The sequence below is a fragment of the Molothrus ater genome, chromosome 1 (assembly GCF_012460135.2).
Source record: "Molothrus ater isolate BHLD 08-10-18 breed brown headed cowbird chromosome 1, BPBGC_Mater_1.1, whole genome shotgun sequence".
Classification (NCBI taxonomy): domain Eukaryota; kingdom Metazoa; phylum Chordata; class Aves; order Passeriformes; family Icteridae; genus Molothrus; species Molothrus ater.
The window spans coordinates 64,186,334-64,199,270 of NC_050478.2; the positions used below are offsets into that span (position 1 = coordinate 64,186,334).

Below are 12,937 nucleotides of genomic sequence, written 5' to 3' on the forward strand. Positions count from 1 at the left end.
GTGGAAAGGATTATTTGGATTCTGTGAAAACGTAGCCAAGATGATACATCCCAAGTGCACGGTCAGCTCTCTTGACATGCTGTTCCTGAGCAGGGGCCACAGTGCTGCAGTGCTCACTGGATCCCTGAGTGACCTTGCTGCCACTCACTGTTGTCTTTTCTTTGTGCAGGATGGAGGATGCAACTGCCCAGGAGATGTCGCCAAAGCGTTTGGTAAGAGCTGTGTGTTGTGACACCCCCACGTGTCTCCAGCGCCCCTGGCAGCAGGGATGCAGGAATCGGTGTGACCCTGAATGTGTAATCACTTAGCAGGAGGTTAAGTTAGTCCCTGCAGCTGACTCCAGTGAAATTAATGCACCAGGCATGAATTTGCTCTCTGGAACAGACAGTCCAAATTCTGCAGTGCAAAACACAGAGTGGTCAAAATGATATTTAGAAATTAGCTGCCAGGTGTGTATGAGATACACCTGCTGTGAGAGTACGAAGAAAACTCATAAGAGTTTCTTCTGAGTAGGGTTCAGAGATGCCTGTAACGTTGCCAGATCTGGCTTATTTGAGCCCTGAGTAGAAGAAGAGCTGGTGGAATGCATGTTGGACAGAAGAGCAAAACAAAAAGGCAGGCCAGATCCCTGGAGATGTTCTTGGGATCAACTGTCCACTTGAAGAGATGAGATTTTATTTATACTGTATCCCCTAGAGCTAGGCAGATGTCTGAAACATCTAAGTTAATAATTAACAGATTTTGCTTTCATGTAAGTTCAGTGAATTGCGCCAGCTCTTGATGATAGAATAGAGGATTTAATCTGTGGGTATGGTCTGTTGGGCATAAGAGTTACGTTGGTATGGGGGGGTCAAAATCATGATTGTCACTTAGCCATAACCTTGTTCAGCAGCATATGGGATGCAGGCACTAAATGCATCCTGAGATGACAAGGCATTTAAAGGTACTCTCCCACCTCCCAAAAGGCCAGACTCTTTGGAGGTGTCAAGTAGGGTAATGCCTGGAATACAGTGGGACAGCAGCGTCTCTCATGGGATTTCAGGGTGGTATGAAAACAAGACATAGCACATTATCATGCAGAATGTCTGCTTTGCAGGAAGCTTTGCAAATATGGAAAGTAGAGGCAGGCCTAAACTCAGATTACACACTTACCAAGAAAAACTCTAGGCCTGCAACTCAGCTTCTGGAAAGGTTGAAACCAAAATCTGTCTTCTAAGTTTGCAGACAGCTCCAGTTTTGAGACAGGTCAGATCACAAGGAAGACTTAATTAGAGAATTCTAAGGACAGTTGTGGAGTGATTGCTACCAGCTAGGAATGTGCTTGGTCATAAGATTTCTTATAACCCTTGTGTTACCCAGTGGTGATGTGATGCAGATACTTCCAGTTGGGTGATTCCAACATAGCTGAACAGCAGCATCCACCCTCTTAGACAAGATTGTGTTTAAAAAATGCCCAGCCTCTCCTCAGCTCTCACTCTGACATGGTGCTGCAGTGAGGTCTTTATTTTGCCTTTCTCTGGCTTCACAGCTCACCAAGTCCTTTCTGGTGGTGTGGTCCTTGGGAGCTTGTGAACTGAAACTGTGACTTCACTGTATTCCCGGCTGTCTGCACAGAAACCTGGCCTGTGGGAAAGGTCTTTCTTCAGCAAGAGCATTTCCAGAAGCTAGAACAACAGGGAGCAACTTCACAGTGTTTCAAATGTTTTTCTTTGTAGTGTTTATTACAAGTCTGAAAGATCCCTGTAGTCTCTTTGGACTAACTGAACCTGAACCTGCTTGAAACCTGTGAAGAGACAGTTTCTGGCTTTGCTGTTCATCAAGAGGTGCTGGGATTCCCAGTGGTACATGTCTGAAGGCTGCCACAGGATTATCCCTTGGACAGAGGAGCATCAGAAAGCTGACATTTTCCAGGCAGTAGTTGTACTCTTGATAGTAACCCAGGCAGATCAGTGTGACTGTGTGTCACAGCTACAGAGCTGGAAATGATGGAGATGACCCTGAGGCAATAAACTTACTGTCTCTGGTTATGTACACTTGATGTAGATACACTGTGAACATCTGACAAGCTGGACCCAGATGTGCCTTTGTCAAAGGTATGTGGCAAAATAAGCTTTGAGATAACATTCTTACTGTCAGTGTTTATTGAATGCTACTGAAGTGATTGGCTATCTGAACCTCTTAGAGCGTAGCCACCATACCCAACATTTACAAGTCAAAGCCTTGATACTGAATTGTCTGGCACAGACCTCTGTGCTTGAGTTACATGAATATATTGGATAGCAAAGACCAGGTGATGAAACATCCAGACCTACAATTTCATCTAGGGATGAAGGCCTGAACAAAGCATGGACAATGCACAAGAAGAGACTTTGATTAAAGTAATTGTGCTGTCTCTTTCTGGTGGATCACTGTAAAATCTTCATGGGATGGGATGATTCTCTATTAAGGAGTGACAGAGCATCTATTTGAATTATGGGAAGTATGAGGGAATCCTAGATGTGAAGACAAGCACTGGAAAATGGCTAAAGGTGTGACTGGAGGAGCCAAGTTCATGGAAACAGAAGGAGTAGATTGGATTAAGTGAGAGAATTGTGAAGAACCAAGAAATAAATGTTAAGAAGCTTTAAGGTGCACCTGTGACTTGGTGTCAGGACTCAGAGGCAGATTGGGCATTTTGACAGGGGAAACAAGGTAGAAGCCTATTTAGAAATGCAAGGAACAGGAAGCACTGAAGATGAGGAAAAGAAATGCTAGGAGAAGCATACTTTGGGAGAGACTGCTCTGGAGTTCTGGAACTGTTGGATGGGAACCTGCTATGCATTTGGTAAACTGAATGAAAAAGATGTAGGTTGATAGGAAAGGAAAGAGCTGTTTTGATGCAGGAATGAGAGAAAGCATTAAAGAAATTTATGCTGGGCTCTCAGATGGTTCATACAACTGAACCTTGGAAAGGCTGATAACATGAGCACATTTCTCAGAATGCTCCAGGTAGGCACTACTGTCTCCTTTTTTAATGATGAGAAGTCAGAGCACAGAAATACTAAGTTCAATTGCCTGAGGTCACATACATTTTTCTGACACAACCAAGAAAGAATGTGCCTTTTGAATCCTATGCCAGCATCTTTAACACATTACTGCTGTTCCTTACAGCAGTGGTGAGAAGAGATGCAGGAGCAGGGAAGGAAAAGGAAGGAAAAATCATATGGAAAAGTCAACTGGGGACATACGCTAGTTCCAGATTATACTAGATCACACTGGTTTTTTCTGCTGTTTTCAACAGCTGTGTGGGTACCTACTGCTGCAAAGGCTTCCTGGCTCAGCTGGAGCACAGGTGAATGTTAATTCCAGGCTAAGCTCTGGTCCAGGCAAACTGAGGCTGCATCTGCCTGGAGGGCTGCCCAGCTCACAAATCCAGGCCGACTCCAGCTGAATTTGTGCAGAGCCAATCTGGTTATCAGTGACTTGTACAATCAGGCATACAAAAGACATCTGAGGGACTCTATCCAGATCCAGCAGAACTGTGTGAGTGCTGCAAGCTCAGGCTGGCGTCAGCACTGCTATTCTGTAATGGCTTGAAAGAGAAGGCACTGTGAAATGTGAATGAGCAAAATCAACCCAGATACAGCATGGGCCTCAAGGGGAAAGTCAGTGCTCGAAAGTGGCATTGTGTAAAACCAGGACGAGTCTGGCCAGCTCTGACTGAGTTGCTGGGGTGCTTGTGTGCAACATACCTTATCACATCCTGTGTTATCTAGGCAACAACCACGTGTTTCCAGTCCTCTACAACCTAAAATAATGGCATGCTGTCAATCTGTACTTGAAAACAAAAGACTGCAGATGGATGTTGTAAACATCACCAGTTCTTCTGGTGGTTATACAAGGAAAAGAAGTGTAAGTTAAAGACCATGCTAAAAGCTGCAACCTCCTGGTCGGATATTAACTGATGGAAACATAATGGAACAGACTTGAAACTTTCAGATATGTTTGCAACCCTGAAGCACAGTGGAAGGTTCTGGAGAACATTGGAGAAGTATATTTAATATGGGCTTGTCATTTCTGGAACAGCAGGGCTGCAAGCATGTGTCGTCTCAATGTTTAGACGTGCTGCATCTGCTGTAACATAGCTTCTCTCTTCTGGAATAGCTTGATGAATTATGTTGTAGTTTGCAAAAGTTACTCAAGTTGGATGAGTTTCAATCCTGTAATTCAAACATATTTGCTTCCCTCCCAAAAATATGCAGCTAAAAGGAAAATAATAAATAGATACAGAAGTGCACAGGATCCAAAATTCTGTGACTTGGAAGTGTAGTTTTCATATGCCTTTTGTATTGTTAATTTGAAGGCTGTAAGACCCACAACCAAAAATGGCACTAGAATTGGGGATCAGGAGATACTATTGACACAGCAGAATCCAGAATGTCTTTTGGCAGGCTTTTGACTTGTTAAAACACACTCTTTGCAGCCTTGACCTCAAATCTGTCCCTCCTTCCTCATGTTTTCTTTCACCCATACAGAAGACATTAGCTAGGTTTCCCAGGGTACTTGTTTTTTGCAAAGATGGAGCAAGGTTGTGCTAGGTAGCAACAGGAATTTGCCACCAGTAATTAAAATATGAGTATTCCCTTTGTTTTTGGCAGACATGAGTCAAACCAAGACTTTAAAACTCAGCCATCTGAAACAAGAAAGCTCAGGAGAAATCTGTCAGGCAGCTGACATGATAGGATACCTGAATGAGTGCCTGGCTATAAATGTTGCTTGTGATGTGCTTTGCATAAGCTTCATCTTTAGTATCCCTTTACCATGGACACAGTGTTCCTTTCAAGTAGGCACCAGGCAAAGGGAGGTGAGGTCAGCAGAGCAGCTGGGTGTTCTGCCCCCAGGCACTGCTGCCAGCTCTGCCCTTTGGCAAAGGGGTGGAGGGAGGAACTGGCACGCTTCACTCTTGTCATGTGTTCTAAGATCAAAATATTCTCAACTTCAGGTTTGGTAGAAGCTGAGCAGATGTGATAGGGATTTCACTTACTTTTCAGATTTCAAGGTCTGGTGCTATTGTTGGGATAGTGACAGAGGTCAGAGCAAATCCTAATGCCAGACTTACCTAGTCTGGGATCTCCCCAGAGTTCAGATTTGTTCTTAGGAGGATGGATGTAGTTCAAGCTCATCTGCTTTCTGTGAAGTGTGGTTTATAGGTCAGTTCTTCTGCCAGTTCTGGGAAGAAGCTGAGCAGAGGAGAGGCGTGTTCTGGCACATACACATTGAAGAAGCAGAAAGTATGAAGAGGAAAATGCTTTGTTTCAGGGTTGGGTCACCACAGGCTCATAAAAGACTAAAAGCCAAACTTTTCCAAGCAAGACTAGATATGCCAAAATATCACAGGAGGAGCTGCTAGTGGAATAGTTCCAGCCCAGCTGGAAATACTGGAGATCACAGTAGAAAATAAAGAATGATTCCAAAAACCTTCTTCCTGATCTTACTCCCAATGGAGTTGATTTCATGATTTACAAAGCGAGAGGAGATAGACAGACTGAACAGTCATGACTGAGTATTCAGTGTTGCTATTCAGTATCTGGAACACATTTAGGAGTAGTAGCTATGGGTTACTTCTTTGTGGTGTGTGCTGAGAACCATAGAACCCAGGAGTGGTGGTCCTTGGACCAGAATTTTTAAACAGGAACCAAATGAGATGCATCCAGATCTCTTTGACTAGGAATCATCCAGAACAACACTGAACACAGATGGGTGATGGACTTGAAAAATCATTATTTCAGTTAAAAATCTGAATCAATTGTTTTATGTCATTGTTGGGAGGATTACATTACATCCATGACTCTGCTTTCCTTCAGGGTACATTCCCACTCTCCACTTGTGGCCTAGAAAACTCTTGAAGTAGGAACCATCTGCTTCTGTGTACAGCATTGAGCTGTACAGAGTTAACAGGTCCCAGCCCTGTGTTTAGGACTGCTGATTGCTGCAGTCACAGTTAATAAGGAATTGTGCTCAGATACTATTATGAAGTGAAGAGTTGAAACTGAATTTGAAAATAAAAGGCTATGGGATAGAGTAGAATAATCTATATCTGTCATTGTAACAGAAAAGGTTTTTTTTTTTTTCCATTTAAAGTACCACAGAAATACAATTCAGCCTGTGTCAGTTCTAAAGTAAAGCTTTTCATCCAAGTTTGCTGTGACTATTACAGGAGGGGACTCTGTACTAAACTATAAAATGCTGGCTATTGTTTCCAGAGATCACTGTGTTCTTGCTTTGGCTTTCACCTTCTCCTTTCCTGCTTTTTTACGTGTCCTTTTGCTGATCACAGGAGCTGGTGCTGACTTCGTCATGATTGGAGGAATGTTTGCAGGCCATGACCAGAGTGCTGGAGAAATTATAGAGAGGAATGGCAAGAAGGTGAAACTATTCTATGGAATGAGCTCTGATACAGCCATGAAGAAGCATGCAGGAGGGGTTGCTGAATACAGGTATGAATTCCATACAGGAGCAATTGCAGTGAGCCCTCCATCCAGGAACTTTTGGAGCAGAATTGGGCAGAAGGAAACAGGCCTATGCTGCTACTCCCATTGAAGCAGCTGTTTTTACATTTACAACTGCTGCATTTACAACAGCAGATCTGAGGGAGGGATGACATCAGAGGGAGACAGGGAGAAAGAGTTGGGGTTGGCTAGCTGAGAGCAGTGATGTTCACTTGTTTGCAGCTGATATGGTGTGCTGTCACTGCTGCCCCAGTTGTGTGGTCTGGGAAGTCATTAGGCACTCTTCTGACTTACTGCTCCTTCAGGATGTGTATGAACTAAATGCTGGAACATGACATAGCAGGCTGCAGTTTCTGTCCCTCTGCTTGTCCACATTGGGTGTCTTCTTGGTGTAGGGATTCCCAGCTAGCCCACAGGCTCCCTTCTGCTTGCAGAAAGTGGGTGCTGGTGAGCTGGTGAAGCTCAGCTGGGATTTCCCCAGTACAGAGATGAGGACCAGGACTTCCAAAGCACTCAGACACCATCAGCAGCTCTGGGACTCCCTTCTGCATTTTTGGGCAGTCTTCATAGGCAGCAGAAGCCTGCTGTACAGATTTTCCAGCCCTCTTTTGATAACAGAGCACCAGAGTAGCCTCAAATAATGCAGAATGCAGAAGCTTCATTTTTGAGCTAACTCCTCAGGGGAGAGGTAAGGAAGACAGATTTTGCAAAGAAATCTGTTGTCCACTGCTGTTTTACTCTGGAAAGTGCTGACAATGTTGACTTCTTGGAAAAGCAGATGACATCAGAAAACCTCTTTTTCTTTTCTGAGTGGCAGTCTTAGTCACTACCCTTGAACAACATGGTTCTTACATACTTCATTGGAGAATGACTCCTGTCTTACAGTAAACACTGGTTTATTGAGGGGTCCCTTTTGATTCTTCTCTGCTGGCATAGATTCAGGCTCTGGTCCCATCTGGTAAATTGCTGTTTGCAGGAGTCTCAGTACACCTGCACTTCCAGCCACACGCTGGGGATTGATGGGTTTTGTTGGCCTCATCTGCTACAACCACTCCAGGATACAAGTTTTTCCCAACGTGTCCTTCTGCTACCATGCGTAAGAGTTTCAGCTCTGTGAAAGTGACAGCACAGAATGTAAAGCAGAATGGGATCCACAAAATGAAATGGAATTCATGCTTTGACACAGAGATAAGCTGATAGACAGCAATCCCAGATGTCATGCTAGATAGAAGGAGAACCTCCTGTTCTCCACCCCAGCATTGACTCCTGTGGTGGTTTTTCTCTGCACCATAAAATTGTGTATTTGTTCATATAGCACTTAGTGGAGTGCAAAGTGGTAAAACTTAGCCCCTGTCAGAGCATTTACAACCTAGATTGTGGCCTAGTTCGTGGCATCACAGAATCATTTGGGTTGGAAGGGACCTTTAAGATTCATCTAGTCCAACATCCCCATAATGAGCAGGGGCATCTTCAACTAGATGAGTTTGCTCAGAACCCTGTCCAGCTTGGCCTAGAGTATTTCCAGGCATGGGACATCCACCAGGTCTCTGAGCGACCCATTCAGTGTTTTTGCTTTCAAACACAACTGGTTTTTTGCAGAAGAAAGAGCTGCACGAGACGCCATCTGCATCTGAGACAAGCTGAAATGATGTCCCAGACATGTTGCATATCTCTGAGCTTTGATTCACTTTGGGTTCATATGCCACTGCCCAGAAGCAGTGCACAGTCTGGGAGCTCTTCTTTCTTTTTTTGTCCCCTAGCAAGTCTGCTTGTCATCAAAGCCTCAGAACAAATGGTCTGATGGACAGCACTAATAAGTGTCTCTTAATATAAAAGTGGCAGCTGCCAGTTGCACAGTTGTGCTGGCAGCCTTTACCTGAATGATCATTTCCTGTCCTGTGCGACCCTGAGCTTGAGTCAGCTGGAGTGTGGGAAAGGCCTAATGCTGCTCAGGCCTGTGGTTAATGGCGTTTCCCTGAGAGCTGTCTCACTGAGCAGCCCAAGCGTGCTGCCGGATCTCAGTGCAGCACAGTCATTAGGGACTGGCCTCCACAGAGCTGGTGAAAGATGTAGGAAGAGTTTGAGAAGGCTGGCTGTACCAAGAGGACAAAGGACTAAGGCAGCTCTTAAATTCTGTTCTACCTAATTAGGTGTGTGTGATCTGGCAACAAAATTTATTGCCAGCAGGAGAACTAATTGACACTGGTCCCTCTTAAAAATGAGATAAAGTGCAAGTATCCCATCTTGTAGGAGCAAAGGTTATACAGAAAGGTGCTGTATTTGGCTCAGTCTAGACAGACCTTTTAAAGTCATTATGTGCAATGCTATACAAATTTGGCTTGATCCATAGCTGTATTTTGATTTGCATCCTTGATTTGAGAATTTCCTGGGGACCAGGTTCTGAAACTTTCTCAGCAGCAAGGGAGCAGGAGAACAATCTGAAATTTTTAGTCTCTGTTGAAATACTACATTTCTGTGCCACTAATAGGTAGCATAGGAGGAGTATCCCAGTGTACTGCTAGATACAACAGCTCCAGACACTGAATCTGTGAGCCTTGGCTCTTAACTAGGGAAGTGCTGATACTGATCTTCACTCTACAGCCATGACACTGACCTGGCTACCTGTACCAGCCTTGGGCTCAGTCTTCCTTGGCCTGTCCCAGCATGAGTGTCACTGTGATTTAAAAACAGCAGCTGCTAAATCCAGAAGGCATTGAAGGGGGATTTGAAACAGGACAAGGTTGCCCTTATAGTGAAAGTTACAGAAGTTTAATCACTTCCTAGTTTAGCTGATGGCAAGCTTGAACCAAAAGGGTTCTTAGTCAGCATTTTAAATGCTGGATACCCCAAACTTGACCCAAACAAGTCAAGTCGGTGGGGCTCCTTTATATGCATTTAAAAAGCCCAGCTGTAAGTCTGTATTGGTGACCCAAATAAGCTGTTTTGTCTTTAAAAGAGCCTGAACACTCACAGTGTGTTATTGGAGCAGTGGGGAGCTCAGTGTGCTCAGTCCCCTGCAGAATCAGACTGCTTGTCATTTAACTTCATCTTCTCAAAATTACACGTGTTGGCTGGAGAACCTGAGCCTGCAGCAGCTACATTAAAACTGACAGATAAGGTGAGATGGCTGTGGCAGGGAATAAAGTCATGAGAGTAATTGTTTTTGCAATGAATATGTCAAGCTGATCCCATTTAATCTGTGTACTCACTTTCATTAATCTTATGTCATTTATATATTGGTTTATTTTTACATTTTCACCTCCTTCCATGAGGAATATGGATCAGAGCTGGGGATTTCTGAAAGGCAATTTTTATGTTTCTTTTGTGGGAGACAAGAAATAAGGCAAACAGGGTCTGAGGATGCATGCAGTATTATTCAGTTTGAGTCAATTTGTTTTTGTTAACCCTTTTGAAATTTCACAGGTTTTGTGTGAATGCTGCAGTTCTATTGTGGCCACTCAGCAATTCACAGCTGCTACTAAGCTGGGTTTGGGCGCTTTATATTAACTGCAGGGTGAAATTTTGGCCACAGAGACAGAATAGCACCAACTGCCAGCTGCTGCTTACCATCTTGTGTATCCCAAATGATAGCCTGGAAGACCTGCCCCCAGTTCCTCCATTTCTTATATGGCCCACTCAAAAGATTGCTTCATGCCAGGGCAGCCTGACCAATTTATTCTGACCCACATTTTTCTGGGCTGACAGAGCACCGTCTCATGTGTTCCATCCCATGCAGCCTGCCAGGATTCCCACCCACCACACACATCCTTCCATGCAGCAGACTTCAGCTGGCCAGGAGGGGCACCACAGACTGGGCCCTGTGCAAAAAGTCTGAAACAAATGGTTTTCTCTTTCTGTTCAGTGGCTGGCAAGAGTCAGAGTTACTGCTGAGAGCATCTGAGCACACCTTTCCCAGCCGCTGGGAGCCTCAATTGCTCTGTCATCACCTTTTTTTCTGAGAAGGGGTTACTTTTAGGTCATAACTCCAGGAGAGATGTCAGAGCAGCAAAACCCTCAGCAGCTCCTGCTGAACTTGCTTATGCAGCTCTCTGCCAAGTGTGCCAGCTTTTGTGACAGCCCGTGTAATCCATTGTCATGGTTTATCCCAGCAGGCAGTAAACACCACGCAGGCACTCGCTCACTCCACCCCCCGGTGCGATGGGAGACAGAATTGGGAAAAAAAACCAGCAAAATTCATGGCTTGAGATAAAGACAGTTTAGTAGGACAGAAAGGGAAGGAATAATAACAACAGCAATAATAATATACAAAACAGTTATACACAATTTTTATACACCACTCGCCAACCAATGCCCAGCCAGTTCCTGGGCAGTGGCCCCAGCCAGCTTTCCCCCCTAGTTTATATACTGAGCCTGTTGCCATATGGTATGGAGTGTCCCTTTGGTCAGTTTGGGTCAGCTGTCCTGGCTGTGTCCTGTCCCAGCTTCTTGTGCCCCCCAGCCTACTTGCTGGTGGGGTGGTGTGAGGAAGAGGAAAGTCCTTGACTTGCAGTAACCACAGCTTGGCAGTAACTAAAACACTGGTGTGTTGCCAACACTAAGGGCTGTCCACAGGACTCAGTTCCTTTATAGCTGAGGACACAGTTCCTTTACAGCTGTCCCTTTTCTAGCATGAGTCACACGGGGACTACACTCCCTTTGGGAGTGCACTGCACGTCTCCTCAGGTGTGTCCAGGTGTGTCTCCTCTCCCAGTGGCCATTGCTGTTTCATAAATACACTTGAGGAGAGGTGTCATGTGCTCTTCTGACTTGCTGAAAGTTTGGTGGCTCACACCATTTTTGGAACATCTCTGGAATGATGCAGGCCCTGGCCTTATCCCACACAGGTCACACCGGCCCCCCATGTCACCTGAACCCTATTGTCTTTGCCCAGCACAGCACCCATGTGGTTGCTGGTACAAGTCAGCTGGGTGCTCATCACATTGGGCACTCATGAATGTACTAACAGGGTGTTTGGACATAAATAATTTGGGCATGCATGCATGAACTGATTGGATGCTTATGCAGAAATTACTGGCTATTCATGCATGAATTAATTGGGCACTTGTGCATTAATTTATTCAGTGCTCATACATGAACTAATCTGGCAGTCACACAAGAGCACAGCAAGCCCAGTAATTTACGGCCTATACGTCACTCCTTGAGAAAGCACGTATTGGGGAGCTCTTAGAAGGTTAGTCCAATACGAACTCTTTGATCATCACAGTCTTAATGTACATAAGTTAAAAACTCCATTTTTCCTCCCTGTGGACCAGCCACCAGGGATTAATACTGTAGCAGTTCACTTACTAAATGTCTCTCCTCCATCTTGAGCACTGTGTTAAAGGGGTTAACATTTGGTTGTATGGCCATATGGATACAGATCCCACCCCTGGGCCAGACTACAGCAATTAATAGTGCACTGGTGTGTGCATACATGTAGTGAAATTCCACCCACGCTTCCCTGGGAACCAGATGACTCCTCAGCTCGCTCTGAGCAACATGTTATCTCTTAAACACCCCTTTCCTCTGGGGGCAAGACTATTCGGGTCAATGTTAGCACAGCTTGAGTATATATTCATGAGAAACTTCATCCCCTTATCCCTGTGGACAAGGCTGTGGAGCTAATCTCACACCTCTCTTCTAGTGTGTTTTCCCCAGTATGATGTCTACAGATTACTCCTTGATCAACAGGACATCCCACCAGCTGACACTGGAGGAGCAATAGCAAGTGTTTAGCTGTCAGAGCTTTGGGACTGTGTCATTAGATGTTGACCACTTTTGAATATCTTGGTCTCCAAAGCCTGAAGTGGCAACGCACAGGCTTCAGCTTCCTAACACCATTGTAGCCACTGCAGGGATCTCTCCCAGGGGCAGTGGCTGTAACCATCACCCATTTCTGTATTTTTTCACTGAAATAAGGACCACCATGCACTCGTGCTCATAGGAGCAATGTGCAGCTTATGACCCACAGGATGCTTAAGCATGAATTAACAGGGAATTTACATTTACTGATGGTGCATTCGTGCATCAGGTAATTGACCTCTCATGCATGAACTGAATGGGCGGCCATGCACGACTGCAGTAAACCCTGCACTCCTTGCCCAGGACAGCACGCAGGGCTCTTCAGGTGGCAGGACGTGATAGCATTTGCACTGGTTTCTGCAAATCCCAGACATGGCACTGTCTCTGACAATCTTGCAGGAAGCTCCCTGGAGCCTGAGCTCAACCTCCCAACTTTGACTGGAAGAGATGAGCACGGCCAAAAGCCAGGAACAGTGGCATGAGTGTCGTTTCGTGGGTCCAGCCTTCTCCTTCTGGCACTGGAGCTTAAAATAAAAGCCTGGGAACTCCCAGCATCACAGGTCATACAACAGACCCCTAAGCCCTGTGCAGTCTGCAAGATGCCAGTGGCACATCCATCTTCCACTGGCCACTCACTGCAGTGTTTT

At 45.1% G+C, this 12,937-nt stretch overlaps 1 protein-coding gene across 1 annotated transcript in view; it reads left to right on the forward strand.

The window, feature by feature from the left end:
• Window positions 1-12,937, forward strand: part of GMPR (guanosine monophosphate reductase) — a 41,796-nt gene that overhangs the window by 22,685 nt on the left and 6,174 nt on the right. Inside the window, exons 7-8 of the mRNA XM_036397962.2 lie at window positions 170-212; window positions 6,317-6,476. Of these exons, the coding sequence (XP_036253855.1) occupies window positions 170-212; window positions 6,317-6,476 (203 nt within the window). The remainder of the gene's footprint in view (window positions 1-169; window positions 213-6,316; window positions 6,477-12,937) is intronic.